Source organism: Naegleria lovaniensis, assembly GCF_003324165.1.
Source record: "Naegleria lovaniensis strain ATCC 30569 chromosome Unknown tig008, whole genome shotgun sequence".
NCBI lineage: Eukaryota > Heterolobosea > Eutetramitea > Acrasida > Naegleriidae > Naegleria > Naegleria lovaniensis.
The window spans coordinates 396360-419255 of NW_025407830.1; the positions used below are offsets into that span (position 1 = coordinate 396360).

The 22896-nt window shown below is 35.9% G+C and overlaps 16 protein-coding genes across 16 annotated transcripts; 9 read left to right on the forward strand and 7 right to left on the reverse strand.

Annotated features, from left to right (window-relative positions):
• Positions 1-64: 64 nt before the first annotated feature.
• Positions 65-1249, forward strand: C9374_014513 (uncharacterized protein; the record flags this gene model as incomplete). Its single annotated transcript, XM_044690509.1, has 7 exons — positions 65-95; positions 165-191; positions 607-623; positions 676-847; positions 900-958; positions 1001-1049; positions 1116-1249. 7 exons carry the CDS (start codon positions 65-67, stop codon positions 1247-1249), a joined length of 489 nt encoding a protein of 162 aa, XP_044553105.1.
• A 116-nt stretch (positions 1250-1365) lies between these two features.
• C9374_014514 (uncharacterized protein) lies at positions 1366-2701 on the forward strand (the record flags this gene model as incomplete). Its single annotated transcript, XM_044690510.1, has 4 exons — positions 1366-1635; positions 1721-1783; positions 1858-2019; positions 2072-2701. 4 exons carry the CDS (start codon positions 1366-1368, stop codon positions 2699-2701), a joined length of 1125 nt encoding a protein of 374 aa, XP_044553106.1.
• A 155-nt stretch (positions 2702-2856) lies between these two features.
• On the reverse strand, positions 2857-3159 carry C9374_014515 (uncharacterized protein; the record flags this gene model as incomplete). Its single annotated transcript, XM_044690511.1, has 1 exon — positions 2857-3159. One exon carries the CDS (start codon positions 3157-3159, stop codon positions 2857-2859), a length of 303 nt encoding a protein of 100 aa, XP_044553107.1.
• Positions 3160-3440: 281 nt separating this feature from the next.
• C9374_014516 (uncharacterized protein) lies at positions 3441-3872 on the forward strand (the record flags this gene model as incomplete). The annotated part of the gene is made up of 1 exon (XM_044690512.1): positions 3441-3872. The coding sequence occupies one exon, from the start codon at positions 3441-3443 to the stop codon at positions 3870-3872; it is 432 nt and encodes a 143-aa protein (XP_044553108.1).
• A 14-nt stretch (positions 3873-3886) lies between these two features.
• On the reverse strand, positions 3887-6096 carry C9374_014517 (uncharacterized protein; the record flags this gene model as incomplete). Its single annotated transcript, XM_044690513.1, has 2 exons — positions 3887-4911; positions 4959-6096. 2 exons carry the CDS (start codon positions 6094-6096, stop codon positions 3887-3889), a joined length of 2163 nt encoding a protein of 720 aa, XP_044553109.1.
• A 134-nt stretch (positions 6097-6230) lies between these two features.
• C9374_014518 (uncharacterized protein) lies at positions 6231-7169 on the forward strand (the record flags this gene model as incomplete). Its single annotated transcript, XM_044690515.1, has 1 exon — positions 6231-7169. One exon carries the CDS (start codon positions 6231-6233, stop codon positions 7167-7169), a length of 939 nt encoding a protein of 312 aa, XP_044553110.1.
• Positions 7170-7199: 30 nt separating this feature from the next.
• On the reverse strand, positions 7200-8456 carry C9374_014519 (uncharacterized protein; the record flags this gene model as incomplete). The annotated part of the gene is made up of 1 exon (XM_044690516.1): positions 7200-8456. The coding sequence occupies one exon, from the start codon at positions 8454-8456 to the stop codon at positions 7200-7202; it is 1257 nt and encodes a 418-aa protein (XP_044553111.1).
• A 339-nt stretch (positions 8457-8795) lies between these two features.
• Positions 8796-10799, forward strand: C9374_014520 (uncharacterized protein; the record flags this gene model as incomplete). The annotated part of the gene is made up of 1 exon (XM_044690517.1): positions 8796-10799. The coding sequence occupies one exon, from the start codon at positions 8796-8798 to the stop codon at positions 10797-10799; it is 2004 nt and encodes a 667-aa protein (XP_044553112.1).
• A 293-nt stretch (positions 10800-11092) lies between these two features.
• C9374_014521 (uncharacterized protein) lies at positions 11093-12241 on the reverse strand (the record flags this gene model as incomplete). Its single annotated transcript, XM_044690518.1, has 1 exon — positions 11093-12241. One exon carries the CDS (start codon positions 12239-12241, stop codon positions 11093-11095), a length of 1149 nt encoding a protein of 382 aa, XP_044553113.1.
• A 413-nt stretch (positions 12242-12654) lies between these two features.
• Positions 12655-13507, forward strand: C9374_014522 (uncharacterized protein; the record flags this gene model as incomplete). Its single annotated transcript, XM_044690519.1, has 2 exons — positions 12655-13050; positions 13133-13507. 2 exons carry the CDS (start codon positions 12655-12657, stop codon positions 13505-13507), a joined length of 771 nt encoding a protein of 256 aa, XP_044553114.1.
• A 120-nt stretch (positions 13508-13627) lies between these two features.
• C9374_014523 (uncharacterized protein) lies at positions 13628-15391 on the forward strand (the record flags this gene model as incomplete). The annotated part of the gene is made up of 3 exons (XM_044690520.1): positions 13628-14485; positions 14546-14873; positions 14934-15391. The coding sequence occupies 3 exons, from the start codon at positions 13628-13630 to the stop codon at positions 15389-15391; spliced, it is 1644 nt and encodes a 547-aa protein (XP_044553115.1).
• A 341-nt stretch (positions 15392-15732) lies between these two features.
• Positions 15733-16323, forward strand: C9374_014524 (uncharacterized protein; the record flags this gene model as incomplete). The annotated part of the gene is made up of 1 exon (XM_044690521.1): positions 15733-16323. The coding sequence occupies one exon, from the start codon at positions 15733-15735 to the stop codon at positions 16321-16323; it is 591 nt and encodes a 196-aa protein (XP_044553116.1).
• A 248-nt stretch (positions 16324-16571) lies between these two features.
• On the reverse strand, positions 16572-17848 carry C9374_014525 (uncharacterized protein; the record flags this gene model as incomplete). The annotated part of the gene is made up of 4 exons (XM_044690522.1): positions 16572-16776; positions 16843-16961; positions 17004-17344; positions 17455-17848. The coding sequence occupies 4 exons, from the start codon at positions 17846-17848 to the stop codon at positions 16572-16574; spliced, it is 1059 nt and encodes a 352-aa protein (XP_044553117.1).
• A 734-nt stretch (positions 17849-18582) lies between these two features.
• C9374_014526 (uncharacterized protein) lies at positions 18583-19347 on the reverse strand (the record flags this gene model as incomplete). Its single annotated transcript, XM_044690523.1, has 1 exon — positions 18583-19347. The coding sequence occupies one exon, from the start codon at positions 19345-19347 to the stop codon at positions 18583-18585; it is 765 nt and encodes a 254-aa protein (XP_044553118.1).
• Positions 19348-19850: 503 nt separating this feature from the next.
• Positions 19851-21614, forward strand: C9374_014527 (uncharacterized protein; the record flags this gene model as incomplete). Its single annotated transcript, XM_044690524.1, has 1 exon — positions 19851-21614. One exon carries the CDS (start codon positions 19851-19853, stop codon positions 21612-21614), a length of 1764 nt encoding a protein of 587 aa, XP_044553119.1.
• Positions 21615-21695: 81 nt separating this feature from the next.
• On the reverse strand, positions 21696-22833 carry C9374_014528 (uncharacterized protein; the record flags this gene model as incomplete). Its single annotated transcript, XM_044690526.1, has 3 exons — positions 21696-22096; positions 22138-22331; positions 22388-22833. The coding sequence occupies 3 exons, from the start codon at positions 22831-22833 to the stop codon at positions 21696-21698; spliced, it is 1041 nt and encodes a 346-aa protein (XP_044553120.1).
• Between the last annotated feature and the right edge of the window lie 63 nt (positions 22834-22896).

The following is a 22896-nucleotide window of genomic DNA, read 5'->3' on the forward strand; positions in this document are numbered from 1 at the left end:
TTATCGTTCATTCCAAAAAGGGTTTCAACGCTTCTAAAAAAATCTTAATCACCCTCAATTGAAGATGCTCAATGATTTTGATTATTCAAATAAGAGTAGGTTTAATAAGGCTTTATCGGAATGGATGGTAAATAAACAATACCTCCCAAATTTGCAATGAACAGTCATTATTATTGGAGATAGTGCAACGGGTAAGTGTTGCTGTTATTGTTGATAATAGAAAGAATCCCATGATGATCATCATCATGTAGGGAAATCATCATTAATGAATGTATGTAAGGAAAAAATTAAAATCGTGCGATATCGTTTAAACCCAATGATAGAGGTTTTGCTATGAAAAATTTAATCCTAATTTTGTATATACCATCGGTATGGAAATGGTAAGCATAGTTGGTGATGCAAGTCTTTTTAAACGTAATTTTGGAATCCAATAACAGGGGCACAAGAATGTAATAGTGAACGAAAAGAAAGTGAAAGTAACCGTCTTTGATACGTATGTATTATTGTTTGATCATGAGTTCTTAGTGTGATTTTTATCCAGTGCTGGACAGGAACGGTTCAGATCGTAAGTAGGAGTTTCCTTAATCTCTTATATCATGTATTAAGGGTCGCGTAATAGAATTGTAAGTGCATGGTTCAAATTCTCAATTATATGATCAACGTGCGCAATCATAGACCCAAAGTTATTATAGAGGCGCTGACGCTGCAATAATTGTTTATGATGTCACATGCTTGGAATCTTTTAATCATGTAAGAAGTTGGCTCAAAGATCTGTATAATTATTCAGATTCTGAAATTAAAAAAGTACTTGTGGGAAACAAAGTAGATCAGAAAGATTCAAGAAGAGGTAGGTGAGATTCATATTCAAAAATCAGTTACCAGGAGTATTGTCACCAAAGTGTCATATGATGAAGGGAAGAAATTGGCAGATGATTACGGAATTTTGTTTTTTGAAACGGTATGTTGTGGCAATGATATTTGTGTATCATAACGGAATTAGAGTGCATTTGACGGCCAAAACGTGGAAGAAGCGTTCGTTGCAGCAGTCAGTAAGTACCTATTTGATGTTATTTTCTGATTCGTGATTTGTTCGTATCCTGATTCCCCATTACTAGAGGAAAAGAAGGAACCTCGAAAAACGTCATTTACACCATCACAAGTAGAGGAAATTCTGCTCACAGAGCAAGCTGGAGATGACAGCAGTGATGAAGGTGGAAAGAAGACAACATCATCTTCATGCAAATGCTGATTTTTTCACACATGCTCCGTTCCATTTGCTTGATTACAATCATACATCATCACCACCAATTAAAAAACCCAATTTGCGTTTCATAGACCAACAACTGACAGGCACCTCTCAAAAAAATGTTTTCAAGTGTTACACAATCTCGACTTTTGAATACACTCAAAGGAGTTAGCAATGAATTTGCATACTCACCAGTGAATCATCTCGGACAACCAGTCACTTCACCAACAACATCCTTCTTTTCCGATTTTTTTGGAATTACTGTGCCAGGTCTCACTCGGGGCAATCAAATCGTAACAGCTGTGATTGGAGTGTTTTTAGGAGTTTGGGTGACATTTTTGACAGGAACTATTTTGATTCAATTATTGTTTTATAAATTATTTGCTGTGGTAGGTGATCGATTGAAGTGAGAAATGCATCATCATTATGGTGTTGAAATATGATCATATTTTCATTATGGTAACATATTTGCAGCTCTTTGGATTGATGATGATCATTCTCTCTGCCATTTTCATTGTAAACATTGCACATGTACCAGTAAGTACTACTATTTTTGACACTATTAGTGGTGTCAGAGAGAGGTGTTTCATTATTCAATGTTATACATACAGTATGATGAAGCTACAGCTGTGAAAAAACTTGTTGCATTCATAATTTTTGGTTTATGTATTTTTTGTGGATTGTTATGCATCTTCTCGTATGGAACGGATTGGACTGAGAATGCAAAATCAATTGTAATTATTCGACAGGAAAATTTCTCAACAAAAACAAAGGTGAGTGTATTATTTGTTGAGCATGTAGTGTGAAGAGTGACATTCTTCATAGTCAACCCTTGCTGTTGGAACTCAATGGAAAGTTTTATGGACCTTCTTGATTGGCATTTCAATTTATTTCTTAATCATTTACACTTGTGCAGAGATTGTAACGAATGGAATTTTTCAATGCAAATGTTTTAGCTATTTATGGTATAGAAGACCAGCCTGTAATTATGTCTATTTTATGGCCGCTACCTTACTTTGTAGCGTGATTATTTCTAGTGCTCTTAGTTTGTTCATTAGTATGCAAAAAGACTCGAATGTTTCTATTGACAGCTTGATTTCTGACACAAATCCATCATACATTAGTTTAAGCAACATGCTCTATGGAATGCTCATGTTAAGACAATTAGCAATTGTAATTCCATTTGGTATGATTTTTGGAATTGTCATTTCTCTCGTCTTTCAATACAATTATTTAAAAGATTGGGTTGATTATCAAAACTACAGAAATGAAGCTACTAAAAACGGAGGAGGAACTTTGATCAAGGCATCAAGTTTGGATTTGAGTGATGACGACGAGGAAGATGATGCTGCTGATTTGGAACGACAACCCAAACACCAATTAGGAACGAGCAGAGACCTGATGACGAATGAAAATGAACAACAACAACAGCCATCGACAGAATCAACGATCTGAATACGATCCTAAGGATTTACTTGATTAATAATTGTATTGTTACCGAAAGATTAATACATTCTCTTTTTTAACATGTTCTTCCAATATTTACATTAAGCATTCATTCACAGAAATAATAGAGCGCAATGAAACTTGTCTTCATCATTATTGTGTCACTACTGCTGTGGAGGATGAAGAGTGGTTTTAAAAACTGATTCTTCATTTCGATAATCAAATTTTGGAACTTTATCAAAGGTCGTTCTACTGAAATCCATCAAATCTACGAGTACATTTGCACCAGGACGAACCACATGTCGATCGTATTCTACAATTTCTGGCATGGGTTCATCTGAAAATTTGTTATATCTTGGTCGTTTGGCAAGCATTCCTTCGACAATCACAGAAAGGAGAGCTGCCACTCCAAAGATGCCTGCTTGTTTAATTTTACTTTGATGTGCAAAATTAAAGTTGTAATTCATTGTGTGTGAGTGGATTCAATTTCAATTCAATTTTTTTTAAGGTGTTGCAGAAAAAGAAATGTTCATTGGAGAACACCACTGCCTGCTCCTAGGAATGTTAATTCCTCATAAATAGAAACATGACAAAACCAACTTGATAGTAGTCAAGTGATCACTTTTTCTTGAGTGATCGAGAGAGCCACATACAGTATGTGTGCAATGACACCAGTCTGTCATGGACAATTGATTCCATTTCACACGTTGTTGTTGATTCGCGAGAACAACTCGCTCCCAAAATAAAAATGAGCAAGGATCCTCATCTAAACTCTGTCCCCATCAACACCTCCATTCACAGCGAGAGGAATGAGAGTTTCACTCTCGGAAATCTATTTCATGTGGAATCTCATCATCTCGATTCGAGTAGAAATGAAAATATCGAACTCTTTCAACATCTCTTTAAAACCAACTCCACACTCATTGAAAGAATTATTTCAACCGGTCAATTCACACCCTCCGAGGAATGGTACGATCAAGAGAAGGATGAATTTGTGGTACTTTTACAAGGGGAGTCCACTCTATTGATGGAATGTAAAAAAGATCAAAATGTAGTGGAATTGAAAGAAGTGAAATTGAAAAAGGGTGATTATATCAATATTCCAAAACATGTGAGACATCAAGTGAAATCAACTTCTGTGGATCCACCTTGCATTTGGCTTGCCGTTCATTATACTTAAACACAGTTCGAATATTATTCCTTTTTCTGTTTTTTCCAACACCATTCAAATAGGAATTGAATTATTCTGAATAGAAAAACAGTCATTGAAATTGGAAATACAATTCCAGAGAGGAAAAATAGTGTTAAAATTAAGTAAATGGATCCACGGTCGAACATGTAATCTTGAACATAAATATCTCTTCTGTTGGCATATTTTGATTGCACGCCTCTCATGAATGCAACATTTCCGTCTGGCTTCATTTCTATAATTCCATAATTTCTTCTAATGGAGTGCTGAAGAGTAGATGTATCTTCCAAATTGGTTTTTCTAGCCAAATGCCAATCCCCTAAAGATGGAGCGGAAAAGAAGAATCTATCTATGAGATTGGCAAAAATTATTTTGATCTCTGCTCCTACAGTGGACTGAATAGTCATTCCACTCGTAATCATTTGTTCAAAGCAATGTTCTTGAGATTTACAAATGTGTGACATTAAAAACTGATGTATATCCCCTGCAACAAACACAATTCGATAAGTTCCATAAGTACTGTCTAAATAGTCAAGAAATTGAGTAACATCTTGTTTGAAATCTTGATGAGTCGTATATCGTTCTCGCTCTGCAGCATAGACAACCTTAGAAAATCCTTCTCCAAAGAAAAGAAGGGGAATAGAGGTGAAAATGAGAGCTCTCTTGATTTTGATTGATCTATTCTCATTGTTCATGCATCGACTGAGAAATTGTTTCAAATCATTCAATTGTTTGGTTCCAAACAGAGGACTTTCTGGGTCATTATTAAATGTCCTTTCAAATCTCAGATCTAGTAAAGCAAGACATGCAAATCCAAGGTCTCTAAAGTAGTAGACTGAGCTATTGCTCACAAGTTCTTGTTTTTTAGAACCAATTAATACATCCTTTACGAGCTGATATTGATATTCATAAAATGCTTCCTTTCCTGCAAAAATCATTCTTTTCATTGCGTCATCAGATTCCTTGGAAAGCATCCAGGAATCCAAGTTGTTAATGATATCATGGTCATCAGGAATCATTAAATGAGATCCTATTAAATTGTAAATATTTCATCATACAATCAATTCATTCACATACCATGTCTTAACATTCGTTGAACAGCATGAATTTTCCAAGTATTTCTATACACATATCTAAATGCATTTAGCAAGTCATCAAAAGAAGCTTGTGGATTAATCTTTTTCAAATATTCATGATAAACCCAATCTGCATACACTTGATCTCCCATGTGAACAACAAAATCCCACAAGCTATCTTGATGCTCAATGAAAAATTCATCATAGGTTGTGGTGTCTTGGTCTTCAAATAATCGATTACAACTCATTGCACTAATTCTGACATTTGAAGTGAGAGAAAATGGATCTGTAGACACTGTGCAAAAGGTAGCATACTCTTCATTGTCTTCAGTGTTTCCATCCAATCGTACAAATTCTACAGTATAGCAAGTATTGGGCGTGAGAGAATCAAATTGCAACACTTTTGGTCCTTCTCTGTCTCTAATTTCTACCACTTGTCCAATGATATCCTTTCCATTGACAACAGTTCTTGTTTCTGTCTTTCTCAAAACAATTTTCCATTGGCTCGTATGCTTTTTAGTCCATTCCAATCTTTCTTGCTCTGTCATCATTAAATAAATAAATTCAAAATCATCCTTTGTGTTTTTGTACATTTTAACATTGTTTGAACCTAGTATGTTGTCAATTCTTTTCTTTACATCTAAATAAAGATTCAAGTCATTTAAATCCGGTGAAACATCTTTCAAAGAATATAACGGAGCCCATTCATAGACAATCCTCACAGTGGTGTCTGTCACTTCTCCAACAATGATCATTAATTGTTCTTTTTCTAGTGAGAATTTTGGATGCACCACTTTGGAAAACATGATGCTATTTGCATAGAGTTGAGCAGTGACTCCTTCCATGATAGGTGTGTGATGAAAGGCCACTAAACACAATATTGTAAAAAGCACGAGTAAATGTTTAATAAAAGGAACCATATTCCTTTCATGACATTTTAAATCCCGAAAGCCTTCTTGATAGAAATAATTTACAAGAAAATTACGAGGAAGACAAGAATGATGATGCGGTCGAGTATCGGACGCAATTCCACAAGAACTACTAGCACTGCTGAATGGCATCAGCACTGATGTAATCATTGGCATCCACTCGGTACTGTCCATCGTATAGGCAGTATCGGCATCATCATCTTGATACATTTTTTATATTTAAATTTCATAAGAGCCCTTCTCAAATAATGAAACAATGAACTCCAGTTCATACCCCAATTTTCGGAAAGTATTGCAATTGAAGTTGGAAGGAGCACCAACGATTCATTACCATCCTTTAAAAAATGTGTCCCCTGCATCATCACAGTTATGAGGATGACGAGGCATCGGATATCACATCTTCGACAACCACAACAACGACCTATTCCCGTATGACCAAGTCCACAAGTTTGTTTGAGATATCGGGATCATCATTATCTACTCCATCGAGTATTTATCGTGCTCACAAATATCCTGCGTATATGCAGAATTTGCCCGTTTGTAAATCATTGCAAAAAGCAGAGGAAGTAAAGAAATTAAAACATTTAGTGTATCAAAGAGATAAAGCAACAGATCGAATTAAAGCAGATAGAAATGAATTATTGGATATCAAAACATGTTTGAACGCCTTTATTTCACTAAATCAAAAGGTAGCGAATTTAACAACATTTATTGAAAAGAATGAAATGAAGGCTTTGTATCAAATAATTAAAACCGACAGGGAGGATTTGAGGAAGCAAGTAAAAGAACTGGAGTCTAATAAGTCCGTCCTAGAAGAAGAAATTGAAAAACTAAATGAACAATTAACTCAATTGGATTTGGAAGTTCAAAAATTTCATTCTTCAATTGAAGAGAATTTCAAAGCAAATTACTCTATTGATAACATTCACGATAGATTCTTACAAATTGATAAGGATGAAACCAATGAAGCATATAATATTCCATGTACACATCCAACATTGCTGAGAGGCATGCTTCATATTTTCACACATTTTTTAGCTTTTGAATCTGTGGTAATAATGGACCAAAGCTCTAGAACAGATGTCATTTCAATTGACAGGATTCAACAAATGAGCAAATCTCATAGTTTACTCCACGATTGTGGAATTATTCTACATGTAAAAGGGAAATCGAAACAAAACTCTTCCGTTGAAAAAATTGAATTCTCAGAATTCAAGAGCTCAGAAGAAAGAGATAAGGCGTTTGATATGATCTTTGGACTTGCATTCAATGCAAAAGAATAAGTGTCAAAATTAAAAGAGCTTGTAAATAATTTATTCTTGAGTAGATGAACTTGATTTAAATTCCATCTTTTGTTGGTGCAATTCCTTTCTTGCTTTTTCCAACTCTTCTCTTTCGATCTGCATGGCTTTTTCTAATTTCTCAAAGTATTTAATTTTCTTTTCAAGCTTTTTCAATTGTTGCTCAATCACAAATGCTACTAATCTTTGTAGCTCTCTTTCTTCTCTAGTAGCAATTTCCTTTGCTCGTGCTGCTGCTGCACCAAGAGCAACGCTTGAAGCAGATTGAACATCTAGCTTTGTAACATCAAATGATGCTGCTGGTTTCTCAGGTTCAGAACTGCTTGCTTGCTCCTTAATCTTTTGCATGGCTGCTTCTGCGGCAGCTGCTGCAACCGAAGGGCTTACTGTTGAAGAGAGGAAAGCCACTGTATGCATAATTGGATTGCTAGCATCAGCAAATGGAAGTGGTAAGTCTTGATACATTGTATTTTCAAGGCCTTCTTGTTCCAATAAAAATTCATCCTCTATGGGTAATTGTAAAAATTGTAAAACGCATTCTTCTTTTGATCTAGTTTGAACATGTTTTGCAATACTGTCCCAATCATCTTTAAACTTTTCAATTCCTTCTAAAAGTCTTAGGATTTCATGATCTGTCCAGTTAGATACTGGAGGTGTTACCTTAGGTTCCTTCTTCTTTTGCTCTGGTAAGTTCTGGAAGGTGTAGAATTTCTCAGTCAATGATTGCCCATCAGTAGTATAGTTATGTACTTGAGTTTCAGATTCGGAATTGTTCAATGGTTGATTGATTTTAACTGGCTTATTTCTCGGATCGACAGCATAATTGATTAATCCCCAATGCTCTAGGAATGAATACAACCGAATAATGGTTGATGTGTCAGCATTGGTGATTCTTTTACAATCGGCCATTGACAAATATACATCTGGGTTTTTTCTGAAATGTGAAACCAAAGCGTTTCTTAATGTTTTATAGTGGTTTGGATCCTTATCTTCTCCAAAGAACTCTGGAAGAGCCTTTTTCTCAATGGCATGTATTTCTTCAGTGCTAAACCACGAGCTATGTACCGGAATGGATATTGTGTGCTTTGTTTTCTTGGTAGATTGATTGCTAGACTCGTCTTCAATTCCAGCCTCTCCTAAATCTCGCTTTAAAGCGTTTGTTGATGAGGTGGTGTTTGAAGCCCCGTCCGATGATGAAGCAATATTAGTTGAAGCCGATGATGATTCAACAAAATCATCAGCCGATAGAAAGGAATCCGAGTGAGACATTTTTTTTTAATTTGAATTTTTATTTCTCTCATCCACGCTGGGCTGTCGAGGAAGCAATTAGTGAGTTATCTATAAGAGTTTGTATTTGATCAATAATCATCATTAGGAACCTTGCGAATTGAAACGAATTTTGGCGCAAAGTTGAAACTGAGCCAACACATCTGCCAGTTGTTGGTTTTTAAAACAAAAAAAAGCGTTTCTATCACAATGAACCATGACAGGCAGGTCTTTTTAGGTGATACATCATCCGATACGCCCACCATCATGATGACAATACAAACATCACCACGAAAACTTTTCAAATCACCTCGTTTCATCATTATCACCTTCATTCTCATCATGTTGGCTTTGGCTCTGGGAATTTACATGGCCATGATTCATAAAGTCAATTCGGGACATTTCGAGTCTATGATTAAACACAAAAGCTCGAATCCACATCATACATTCCATAATAATACTCAACAACAACAATCAACGAATACAACAATCTCTCAAGATCCTAAAGTCATTTGTATTTCTAATGAATTATTATACATTGCTAAAATCACACATCATGGAAATCTTCATGGGTTAATGAAAGCAAGCTATGAAACCATGTTTTCTTCAGAAATTGCCTTTCCTTTCAAAAAGGATAACTTTTTCATTTTCTCAGATCAACCCTTTTCAGAGCGTGACTATTCTCAATACACTCATGCGACTCTTGTTCAAAATACAAAAGGTTCAGGATATAATGCTGCTCAGCAACGATTCATTGAGAGTCTATATTACATGCTGGATAAAAGGAATGAAAGAAATGATTCAAAAGTTCACTGGTTCATATTATCCGATGATGACATGTTTATGATTTCAAGAAATTTATTTCGTGTCATTGGAAAATATGAAAGAAAAATATCCAATGGAGAATTAGACATGAATCAACCTCTAATTATTGGAAGAAGTACGAATTGTAGAGAGTTGAGTGGAGGAGCTTCAGTGATTTTCAATGATAAGGCAATTTTATTGCTAAAGAAACACTTGGATGCTTGTATTGCAAAATTTGGATTGGAATATTTCGATTTGACCATTTACAAGTGTGTTTCACAATACATTCCAACACAGGAACCAAACTTGGATCCCTGTAAGGTATTGAATAATGAACATACCATGCATGCTCTTCATTACATGTATTATTGTGATCCATCCAGTTATCAAGATCCTCCAAATTTGAGTTGGTATGACAGATTTAGATTTGGAGCTGGTTTTCACTACATTAAGCATCATAGTGTGCAACCAATGACGGAAATTATTCCGACACGATTGCTTCGAAGAAATCAAATTCAATGTTTTAATGAGTTGGCCATTGAAAATGATTTTTATGGCAGATCAGAACCACTCGCTGATGACACTTCACAAGTCAATTCTGTGAAAATATCTGAACTCATACAGAAGGTACCTCCACAAGATTTCATTCAGTGGGATAAAAAGGAGCAGCACCAATCGGATCCTGAAAAAGCTGCTCTCTACATGGAAAATCTTCACCAGTTGATATTTTCACATTGGAATAATCATTTCCTCAAAAATCGAAAGAAATTATCTGGATTTCTCAGTGGCAAGTTGAGCAAGAATGATGTAGCAGTCTTGGTCATGCCAAGTGATTATTTGAACTCGCGAAAAAAGATCATTTCTCCCAACTATGATTTATGGAGTCAATACGACAGAGCTCTCAGTTATTGGAAAGACTCTGTTAAAATGAGTAAGGTTTTAGGATGCAGGATTGAGAATCCCATGTCACAAAAGGATTCGTTTAAACAATGCTTAAATGGACAACTTGCTGCTCTTGCAAATTCTAAATGGGTGCTTGTGGTCTCAGAGTCCACAAAAGTTGACATTAATTTATTACTACAATATTTGGAAACTTTTCCACAAGACAACATGCTGTACATTGGAGCTTTTTCCTCGGCACAAGAAATGCTTCTCTCTCCGAATGAAGATTTAGGACTACCCTTTGGTGCAGGGTTTGTGGTTTCCATGCCATTTGTGAACAAATTCCAAGAATTGGCATCTTCTGAAAATACTAAATTTTCAATTTATGATCAATTATTGACTCCAAATAAGAATATGATACTAAGTGGAGGCCACTTTTTTAGACATGCTCCTGAATTCTATTGTGTGAATGGAGTTCAAAATTTGGAAAGTTGGATTGAAATGAAAGTCAAAACAGCAGACATTGAACCCATGATGGTCACTTTTACTCCAACTTCCACTTGTTTGAATCGATGGGGTTCAATCGATGAATTTTTCAGATTGCAACGTCATACAGTTTTTTCACCTATGGATAATGTTAATAGAAATTGTTTTGATTAATGCATTTAATATCAAACAACTCACATTTACTGTAGACAATTCTTTGATCACAATCATGAATTGCTGTGAGAGAAAATATGACCACTCCTATCCGAATGGACAAAACACACACAAGGTGAATGGAAGGAATACACAATTGTGGTTTTTTCATGAATCCAAATCTTCTCAAGAATGAAAATAATTCATTCACACCATTAAGAGGCACCAAAACAAATACACATCATGTGTGAAAAATAAGACCTATTATGATCATCTCTCTCTCAAGAACCACCTTACTCAGTCACCCTCAACGCTTACGAAATTTTAAACTTCTCATAAATTCGACTCATCACATTGGTACCGTGAAGATTAATTTGTAGTGAATTCTTTCCACCACCATACAAATGAGCCACATGGCAATTATCAATAATTTCTTGTACCTCTTGACTAGTACCGGAAGAAGCATGCATTTCATAACGTTGCAAATAATCATTACAAAGAAATTGACCATTATGATACACACTCAGAGAATCCAAATGGCGTTTGACAAATTTCATGAGCATGACAGCTCCTCCAGGTCCATAACCTTGAATCGTTCTCCAAAAGTAACCATAGTTTTCAAGAGCTTCTCTCATGAAAGGATGTTCCTTCTCGAAGGACATTAAACAATTACACAAACATGCAAAATCCTTCACAGGACCTTTCGAGTAGACTTCAGAATGACACACTTGTGTACGAAATCCATCCACTCCAATGGCATTCTTGAGATGTTGCAAGTTTCTCATCACAAACATGTCTGAATCGATATACAATCCTCCATAATAATACAACATGTAATAACGAAGAAAATCTGAGAGGTGTACTCGTGTTAATTTCAGAAATGATGAATCCTGTGAATGGGATGATCTTTTGGCAATAGAAAGTGCATCTTGAACAAAATCTGATCCTAACTTGCCTTCCCTAGTCATGGCAGTCAAGTTAAATCTCACCACATGAATGTCTTGATATTTTGGTTGTGAAGATTCATTCAAAGATTGTTTAAACTTTTTGAACGAGTCAAAGACATGTTCGTCCAATTCATTGGAGAGGACCATCACTTGAGCATGTGGATGGTGAAAGAGAATGGTTTCGAATGCACTCATGTAAAGACTTGGAAAAGTTTCACCAATCCAAATGAGAAAGATACGAAATTTGTTTGGAGAAGGTAGAAAAGAGAGACCATACGTTTCTAATAGATGTTGTGGAGAGTGGAGGTTGTTACTCTGAAGAAGGTGGTTCTGTTCTGGTTGAAGAGTATAATGATTCTCCATCTTTCTCTCCAACGAGTTCAATTTGGAAATTCTTTGATTATTCATGTAGAGAGGATGAGTACTAGTACTCCATCGATGAATAGAGAAAACTGCAAGCACTAAAAACACGCTCACTATTAGAGACACAACGATTGGTTTGATTTTGTGTTTCATTGACAATGTTTTTTTCTGGTTGTTGAGTTGAGACTACTTTGGAAGTAGAATGGAACGAGTGTTAAGAGGGTGCGAACTTGTTTTCGTCTGTCTTTCTGTTTTGGAGAACGAACGTCATATAAGCCAAGATGGATGTTGAGGGTGTTTTTATGTTTTTGACTGTGTTTAGGTGAATTCACCAACAAACAGGCCCACCCAACGAAAACAAGTGTCAAAATGAGAATGTCTTAAAAAGCAAAGCTCTTTTTTATACGAGTTGGGTGAGCTGAAAAAGATTTCAAACTATAACTGATATGAACTCTGTTGAGGAAACACAATTGAGAATGAACGAACTAAACATTTACAAGCTGTGGTTTTAGAAACACAAGAGCTGCAAAGACAATGCCAAACCAATTCCCAAAACAAAACAAAAAATGAAGTCCATTCTTTCTGTCTCTCGCAAGCTTTCCAGCAGAATTTCATCAAACAGCTTGATTGGTACAACCAATTTTGTTTCATCACGATGCTACTCGGATCTTCCTGAAAAGCTTCCAACTCCACCAGGTATACAGATCTCTGATGCACAAAAAGTCAGAAATCGCTTCATCGAACATCGAGCAAATAATTTAGAAAATTATTTGGGAGTCGTTAATTTAGTCCCCGATGTTGCTCACGTTCACGAACGTCATCTTGTTAATGATTGGATTGGTCCAAATGTCCCAAAACAACTTTCGTTAGCAGGAAAGGATTTATATGCTAGAGTGTCTCCTATTATTGATTTTATTAGAACAGTCGGATGGGATGCCATGAGTTCTCATGAAATTGATTTTGTAAGTATTGGTGCAAGGATTTATTTCTTATTGGGGATGAATTCTCAATGATTACTATTTTCCGTCATCATCATACCGACAGATTGAAGAGTGGGAAGCTTGTGCTAAACAATACAAGAATGATGCCGCACAATACACCGATGCTGATAAGGCTGTTCTTGTTCCAATGATGGAGAGAGCCTCTCTGTTATGGAGTGTTGCTCTCCATGCTGAAAACCTTTGCAGCATTCTTTCAAACTTGAACAACAAGTACAGAAATACCTACACTTATCCTGATGCTGACAAAGATTTACTTTTAGATATTACTGCTGAATATGTGGAATTGCGAGACAAGTATTGGGATGACCGTGAAATCCGAGACAAGTTGGCCAGTTCCATCTTCCAACGTTTGACCTTGGTTAAACAAAAGATTGTTTTGCCAGAACTTACTCTCAAATTCCCAAAGCTCTTTGTCTAAATATTGTTGACATGAATCATAGGTGTATATTTATTACGATGGGAAACAGAGCGTAAATGTGGGAGCATTAAACTAAATCAATCTATTCAACAAATCGTGAAGCAACAACACAATTAAAAAATGTTTTCACAACCATCCAGCACCACAGCAAGCACTTCGGAACTGGTAGTTGAAATTGATTCTGGATCCGACAGTAGTGATGTCCCACAAATTATTGCTGTTCGTAAGGATGCATCACTTGTAGCAACAAAAAGTGGTCAAGCTGTACGACCAGCGACTAGAAATTCAACCAAACAAGAAAACAAAGACGGAAAGAAAAAAAGAAAGCTGTCCCCAATACCTAAACCTGAAAAAGCAGGATTTAAACTATACTTGAAAAACACGATTGGATTTCTAACTATACCTCTAAAAGATAGAAGAAAGGAATTAAAACGAGCTTGGAAAAACCTAGACAAAAATACCAAAGCTTATTGGTGTGAACAAGCAACACATGCTAAAAAGAAAAAAGTGACTACCACTCAAGTTGCACCTGTGAATATCTCCACTAATTCTACACTCGCTCAAAATTCCACATCCATAGACACAACACAAAGTAATAATGTTGCAAGTGTTAAATCATCATCACTAATTTCTATAGTTGCTCCAAGTCAATCTACCCTTGTAGTTGCTAAACCTCCATCCATGAACACTATTACACCTAATTCACAACCATCCTCGCAGAGCCAATTGTCTGCACAGTCCTCTTCGAAATTACCATCCGTAAGCACTTCAACACAAAATACTGACACAATTGCTGCTGCAAAGAATAATATTTCACAAGAGAACACGAAATCTGTACCTTCGAAATCAACAAAAATAGACAGGGAAATGTTGTCTCAGTTAAGGTCAAGGGATTCATTTAGGATTGTAACATGTCCATTGTCAAACAAAATCATGTCTTGCCCTGTCATGGCAGCAGATGGAATTATTTATCAAAAGGTAATTTACGACTAATTTGTTTGCAATGTTATTATTATTATTTAAAATACTACTTTATAGGATGCTATTGTAAATTATATAGTTCAACATGGATGTAGTCCACATCAACCAACAACTAAATTATTGGTGACCTCATTATTACATGCTGATCCATTCAAAAATCATGCTGTTTCACTTGCCACCACGAGAATCCAGCAAATTGAACAAGTGTTAAAAGAAATTAATTATGATCAATTGGAAACCTCATTGTTATATGAATGTCTTTGTGTACTCAATTTTGCATTTAATATTTTAGAAGAAGTTGGGCATGCCATGCATGAATCCACAAGGTTTTTAAAAATTGAAAAGATTAAGGTATTAGACACCATACGAAAAGTCTTTTGGAAAAGTAAGTATTAGAATGGATCAACATGTTGCTGACATTACTCCATTATTTTACTTTATCTAGACAAAGAGACATGTCTCTCCACTATGACCATATCTACCTTTAATTCTGATATGGAATACATCCATGTTTGTTTGAAAGAGAACATTGATGATCCTTCCCTTCCAACACTCATTGTCACACTCTTGAGAAATTGTTCTCAATTGTGTATTGAGGAACCAACTGTTACCAAGTTATGCATGGATTTATTCAAATTGTGTGAATCTTCCTTAACTGAATTCATTCATCTCTTTGATATTGAAAAAGATCTTCTTTTAATGCATCAAGTATTGACATGTTTGATGAAGACCAAAACATGTTCATTTCAATCCATCTCACAAGAAGTTATTAAGATCATGGATCCATTGATGCACAACCATACGTCCACCGAACACAACAACACGAGTCTTTTTGAAAAACAAGCTCAACTCATTAGTCATGAATTGATCAAGCTCTTGGATCATGAAACACTCTCTAAATAACATGTATTCAAACAAGTATTCAAACATGGCAAGTGGGTAGACGTTCATTCTAGACTGTGTATACCCACAAAAACATTATTTGCAACAAGAATAAACGTGTTCATTCAGCATCGGAGTTTTGATTTCGTTTCTACACCATCATCCCTCCCGAAGAGTGTTGCAACAAGTCATCAAATTCCAAACATCACACAAAAAATTTCCTCTTCTCCACAGCTGTAAATTTTATTTCTTTGTATTCACTCAGCTCATCACTAGCACTCGCATTACTCTAGCTGAGCTCACAATTCTCATCATTATATTTTGTATATTGTTCATAATTACACATCTATCATCGGATCAACATGTCAAATAAGAACAAGCAATTTGTAGTAAAAGTTGGTATGCTCGGTGATGTTCAAGTCGGTAAAACATCCTTGATGGTAAAATACGTGAATGGAAAATTCGACGAAGATTACATCATGACATTGGGTGTAAACTTTTTAGAGAAGAAGGTCCAAATTAAAAACACTGAAGTCAATTTGATGATCTGGGACTTGGGAGGTCAAAAGGAATTTATGAGTATGCTTGATCTTGTCTGTAACGATTCATTGGCCCTGTTCTTTATGTTTGATCTCACAAGGAAAACAACTCTTCGTTCCGTAAAGGATTGGTTCCTTCATTCAAGAAAATATAACAAACGAGCACTGCCTTTCCTGATTGGAACAAAATATGACAAGTTTATTGAACTGCCAAAGGAAGAGCAAGAAGAGATTACAAAACAAGCAAGAAAATACGCCGAGAAGATGAAATGTCCTCTCATCTACAGTAGTGCTGCTGCTGGTATCAATATTAAGAAACTCTTCAAACTTGTGCTAGCAAAGGTCTTTGATTTTCCACCAAATATTGACAAGATTACTACCGTAGGAGAACCTCTCCTCGAGTATCTCGATTGAACATGAGTAATTCTTGAATGCTTTGTTGATGATGGAAACGTCTTCAATATTATTACAAACCTTCTCATGATCCTTTCCTTCCTTTGCCATTTATTCAACATTAGAAAATATTATTTTGAATTTTTCCAACCATGCTACACGTCCATTTCCTTCCCCATTAGTGTATCAACAATTGGAGAGGGTGTCAAGTCATCCTCCCATCATCACAATTTGTAACCTCAAAAATAAACTATTTATTTGAAATGGATTTAGATAACAATTGCGAGCACACTAAAGATGGCACAAAGAATAAGCATCAAACAGAAGTCTACCGAAGATGCAGAGCTTCGCTTTGGCGAGGAAACAGCGCTCTTTCTGACTGCAATTGATACGTCTGATGATTGACCAATCAAACCTAAATACGTGAGCTTTGGAGCATCTGTTTTTGCTTGGAATAGGCCATTGATTAAAGGACTTCATAAATTTAGAAGAAACAATTCGAACAATAGTTCTGTAAAATGTCACAGAAATGATACTTACGCTACGTAGGCATGGCAAGTAACAGCGTCCCTAGTGAGTGTGTAAGGTAACATTCCATCAACAAAAGTAGTAATGTTAGTTTTCTTTAGTAATTGTCTTGCCACAGTTTCCATAGAAGTCTATTAATGTGAGTATCATCCATTGAATATTTCGAAACTTACACCCTGTTGAACACACAATGTAATTTCTGGCTGATCCAAATCGCTGAGAGAGTTAAATGTAACAGTGGTTGCAAGATTTCCTTTTACAACACCATTTCCATCATTTTGATAAGGACATGTAAAATCCACAAGAGAAGATCTAGCTACGAATCCTTGAGTTGTATTCCATGTTGCATTGGTTCCCATACCACTCAAAATAAAGTCAAATTTAGAAATTTGCAAATCATAAATAATGTTGTCAGTAAAAGTGTTGAACCATTTGGTATTGTTCACGAAATAGGCATTGAAAGGGCTGTTGGTATATTGCATACCAATTCTATAAGCAATAGATGATGCAATATCTAAGGAATCAATAATTCAATTAAAATTGTCAATTTGCCATCACACATTACAAATATAACAAATATAGAAAGTTTCACAACTTCAATTGATAATTGTCATTTCCACATACCAGCTTCAAATCCTGTACAAGATCCATAATTTGACCCCACTCCGACATAATTGTATCTCTTTGGATTGTTGTTCACGCTATTCGTTCCAAAAACAATATATTTTCTACTCAAAATATTTGCAAAAGTAGGATCGCTACCAGCTTCTGAAGCTGCTGGCCAAGTAGTAAATGTTGTACATTTATCAACAGGTGCGTGCATCACGGAATCTCCAAAATATGATTGATGGATGGAAGTAAATCCACGAGATGTGGTCTTGTCGTTGAGCATGTCATAGATAGCCTTGTTCAAAACACGGACGCTGACGGATTGTGCCTGCAGAAGAGTAGAACAAGAGCAACACAATATAGCCAAGCACAAGGCTAAAACAAACAACAAGTGAGGATGACCCTTCATGATGAGTTCAATATTTTTTTTTCAAACAACAATTTCCATGCCAAAGAGGAAACGCTCGAAGATGGAAACATCAAGTTAGCTGAAGCTCTTTTGTGAAAGATCAAAGTCGAAAAATATCGAACCATAAGTGGTGCAAAGAAGACAAAAGAATGTAAATAAAAGGTCGAGAAAGAACCACTACATTCAAGTAACCGAACTGCAAATAACAAGTAATCGATAAATCTTGCCTCAGGACTTATGATACCAAGGTTGCTGCTAAATTTCCTTTTTGTACCACTGCACTCAAGATATTTTTCTTACAGCTAACTGCACAGATGTTCATGTTCTTTGCCCGTTTGCTAGCTTGAGCTTTTATTGAGCTCGCTGTCATCCGTTTTTTTTTTTGCTGGAATCTCCTCAACTTGGTAATCGATTTGATCCCAAAAGAAATTCACACAACAAATGCTCATTCTTGTCCTTTTACTGGATCTTCTCGCTTTTGTAGCTCACAGACCTGCACCCCGTCAGAGAATTCATGCTAAAGGCAAAAAGGCTACAGCACTGCAGGTTCCCAAGTTGTCTCCAACCTCAGTACTGATGCAGCTCGACGATGCTTAACTTCTCAAATCGGACGGGATGAGGTGCATTCATCGTGATATGGCCGTAGCCACTTGCTTTAGGGTGGAGTAAAATTTCTATCATCCAAACTGTTACTGAATACTGTTTGTATTGTTGGTCAGTGTCCTGAAACATACCTAACACTTCACCATTCTTTTGAAAAGAACTCCTGCTTTCTGAAGAATTTCCATGTGCTTGACATTTGTTTTTTCAAGTGCTGTAAACAATTTACTTTTCACTAGAGAAGTATCAAGCTTAAATTGTGTGAAAAACTTAAGGATTTTGTGAGAAGCGATTTCTATTTCATTCTCGCTAGATACCATAAGCTCAATTTCTCCAACATCGCAAACGTTTAGTATTTGTTTGGGAAAGAGACAGGAACATTCGTCCAAGTCAATTTTAAATTCATCGCCGTACAGATACGAGGTTCTAGTGGTTTGCAATGAAACAAAGGGAGTTAACTTCTTCATCATGTCATTCAACTCAGGAGAAGACTCCTGATTAAATAAAATATAATTTAAAAACTTCCCAATATCCTCATAATTAGTTAATTCTTTATATTGATCTACAAGTTGTCTACCATTCCCGGTTTGTTCTGCGTTTAATAGCTTTTTCTGTTCTTTTTCAATTAACTCCAACGAAGAAATATTATTGCTGTAATAATATTCATACTCTTTCATGAATGACGCTGGCACTTTGCATTCAAATTGTGTTTCTCGTTTTCTCAACCAAATATCTAGACAAGTCAGCGAATACTCTGCAGTATCGTAATAAACATCAACAAATGTTTGTTTTTTCAGGAACTGGCTCTTTTCAAGCAATTCCGATAGAGGGTGATGAACCTTCTCCTCATCGGTGAGCCAATTTCTTGAGAAGTGAAACTTCTTTTCAATTTCAATCATTTTTTCTTTTCGTTGATTCCGAAGATTTTTGCTTCCTCAAAAGACATGTTCAGCCTTGCAGGTAAGAAAACGCCAAAAATTGTAGTGTGGCCATAGATTGATTCTCCTTCTGTTTTTGTAGTATTTACTGGTGTATTTAATTTTCCTTTTCGGATTTGAAGAATCCAAAGGTGACCACTCAAACGCCTTACTTAATCTCATTCCAGCATTTCTCCTTACACACATAAATAACCTCTTTGTTTATCCAATCATCCTACAACGTTCAAATGAGACATGAATCAAAAGTAATCTTTTGGTTCCCATTCTACATTTCCATACAAAAAAACAAATAACGTAAGTCGATAACGATAGGTATCGGCTGTTTCATCACCTTGCTATTAATACAGAGGGCTTATTTTGAAAATTAAAAAGACTTTAAACGTAAACCAGCAGTTGAAACTCCTCTCTCACAATCACTCACTGTATCATCCCAATATTTCAAATTCTTTTGAACTTTGATGCAGATGAGCACTCCGGACAACACCGAAAGCAATTACAATGTGTCTTCAAATAGTATTACAAAAATAGATATTAATGATGATGATCATCAACATTCGGTAACAATTTCCTCCTCCACTAATGTACATAACAGTAATTCAGATAACCTTGATTTGGTCAATGGTAATTTTAATCAATTGCAACATAACGAATCAGTCATGCAAGCAACGAATTCCAACAACATTACAAACAATGAAGCGACCTCATTACCCACCGAAACACAACAACCAACCACACTACTCCCAATCATCACTGAAACTACTTCAAACACATCCAAACTCACCTCTCCCACCCAAATCATTGACGTAGATGTTGCAGCCACTACAACAACAGGCTCCTCAGCAAAAACCGTTGCCAAGCATTTCAACTCGCATCATTCTCCATGTATTATTGAGGCTCAAACTTTAGAAATTGGTTTGAAAACAAGCTCTCCAAACAAACATTGTTTACAGAGACATTCATCAACAGATTTTCCTTCGGTTTCATCAAAAACATGTCCAGAATTTCATCCCGACGCAAGTTTTACAGATCTATATGCTTCCGTTACAACCACCCATGATTCTACAACGGTTGTGAGAGAACACCAAACACAGAATCCTTACGTGCACCACCGTGAAACAGATTCTCTCGCGCTTCCTTACCTCCATTCTTTTCATTCGACATCAAGCGAGCATAATCTCCTTTCTTCTTTCCAAATGGCCCATACGAAACCAACATCATTGGGAGTGAATCAACGACATAAGGATGCGGCTCATCTTCCACTTAATCATCACCATCCATCATCCTTGATCTCTTTGAAAATTCATGAAAAACTCCAATCGCAAAAAAATAACTTGATGTTGAGTCATGCGATGAGAATTGCAACTTCTCTGGCGTTTGCTTGGATGGATATTACTTTTGTACTAGGAGCAGCATTGTTCGTTGCAGGATGTGGTCTACTCATTGCGAGTAATGAAATTTATTTCTTTTCGGGAGTGCTGCTGTTTATCATTGGCAGTGCCATGTTTTTGGTTGGACCTGTCGGGAAACTTGTCATTGATTTATATCAATTAGTGAGACATTTTCGATGGGAAACAAAATTGAAGCATTTACCAACGCTCTATAATGTGACCGAAGTTGTTGATGATAATCATCTACATCATTACGATTCAGACCAGAATAATTCTTCGAAATCATCAATCGAATATGGTCATGGCAGGAATGTAGACCAATTAGTAGATTTACAACACGAATTTCGAAAGTATAGACCTGAGGATTTACCTTCTTTGAAAATGATTTTGTTAGAATTATTTAATGATACACTATTATTGCTTGGCGGATTGACATTTACAATTGGCTCATCGCTCTATATGCTAAACCCGCCTCTTTATGTTGTATATATCGCCGAGGTGTGCTGGGCTGTAGGAGCAATTTCATATTTAATTGTGACAATTATTCAGTATGCTCTAAAGCAAATGGACATTATCAAAAATTACTCGAAATCCTATGAAGTCATTACTTTCAAATGCTTTACAATAATGACCCTGGATATTTCTAGTTATTTATTTAATATTTTGAGCAGTGTTCTGTTCGTAATTGGAGCTGGATGCTTCTTAGTCAATCAGAGAAGCTTAGAAATTACAGGAGAAGTAATTTGGAGTGGTGGTTGCATTAGCATGATCATTGCCATTTTCTTCTCAAGAATTGTTTGGTTGAAGAACACATTTTGTTTCGCCGAAACTGACGTGTAAATAGCTCAATATCGAGCTTTGCCAATTTTGAACCGAAAAACTATCAATTTTTTGTATTAAAATTATGTAAATGGAACTAGTTTATTCCAACGAAAGGTCCACATAAACTGCGGCATGATCTGATGCCTTAGGGTCGTTGAGCCCAACGCCTTGAAGTCTTTCTCCCTTATATTTTGTTGCTCTCAAAGGCAAGCCTTTGCGGTAGATGACTGGCTTGGCTCTTGGGTTTCTCAATAATAGATCGTTTGAAACAAACATATAGTCTAGTTGGCTATAGGTTTGTCCTCTTCCGTAATAGTGAGTCCATTGATCCTCTTTTTTCAATCTTTGAGAAATAATGTCTGTCACATGGTCATGGTTTAATAATTTTGAAAGACTGGATTCTTCGTCATTGTAGTCATTCATGTCACCACAAATAATGAAGTTTCCTTTGTAGTTTTTATGCTTCCATACTTGTTCCACTCTATCACAAATATATTCCACTATTTTCGCCGTGTTAATATTTCAATCTCAATTCTCTTACCTTGTTTGGCACGTCTATCATGTGTATCCTCTCGTCCTTTGTTCATCGATGTCAAATGTGTAATATAAAGTGTTAATTCATGATTTCCAGGAAATGAAACATCAACTTCCAACAAATCTCTAGAGAAAATAAATCTATTTCTCTCACCAGGATAAGTAGCATGTCTATTGCTTCTAACATTAACAATTGGATATCTGTATTTAGATATCAGCAATGTATTCATGAAATCGTTTTTCAAATGTCAACTCACCTACTAAGAATTGCAACATCAATATGTCTTGGATCTCGCCCATCAATCAACATTGTATAATTATAATTCAAATTTTTCAAGAACGTAGAATTAAATTCATCCAACACTTGCAATGATTCCACTTCCATCAAACACATGACATCTGCATTGATATCAATAATAGCATCAGCCGTAATTTGTTTACTTTTTTCATCAGAAAATGAAAATTTTGGTTTTAAATCATTAATTCCAAATTCAATCACTCCTTTACATGCAAGACTTTGTTTTGAAATTTTCATTTGTTGAGCCTTGTTGAATTCATAGCGAGCTAACAAATTTTCAACGTTGAAACTAGCAATTCTGTAAACATTCCGATTATCAATTTCATGAGAGCTACTACTCATGCGGCGATGCTTTAACTGTGGTTCTTTCAATGATGATGAACTCGATGTTGCTGGTTGAGACATTTTTTGTGGTTTGACGACCATCAACCGCTCAGCGAAGAAACCAAGTAGCAGTACATTGGATAA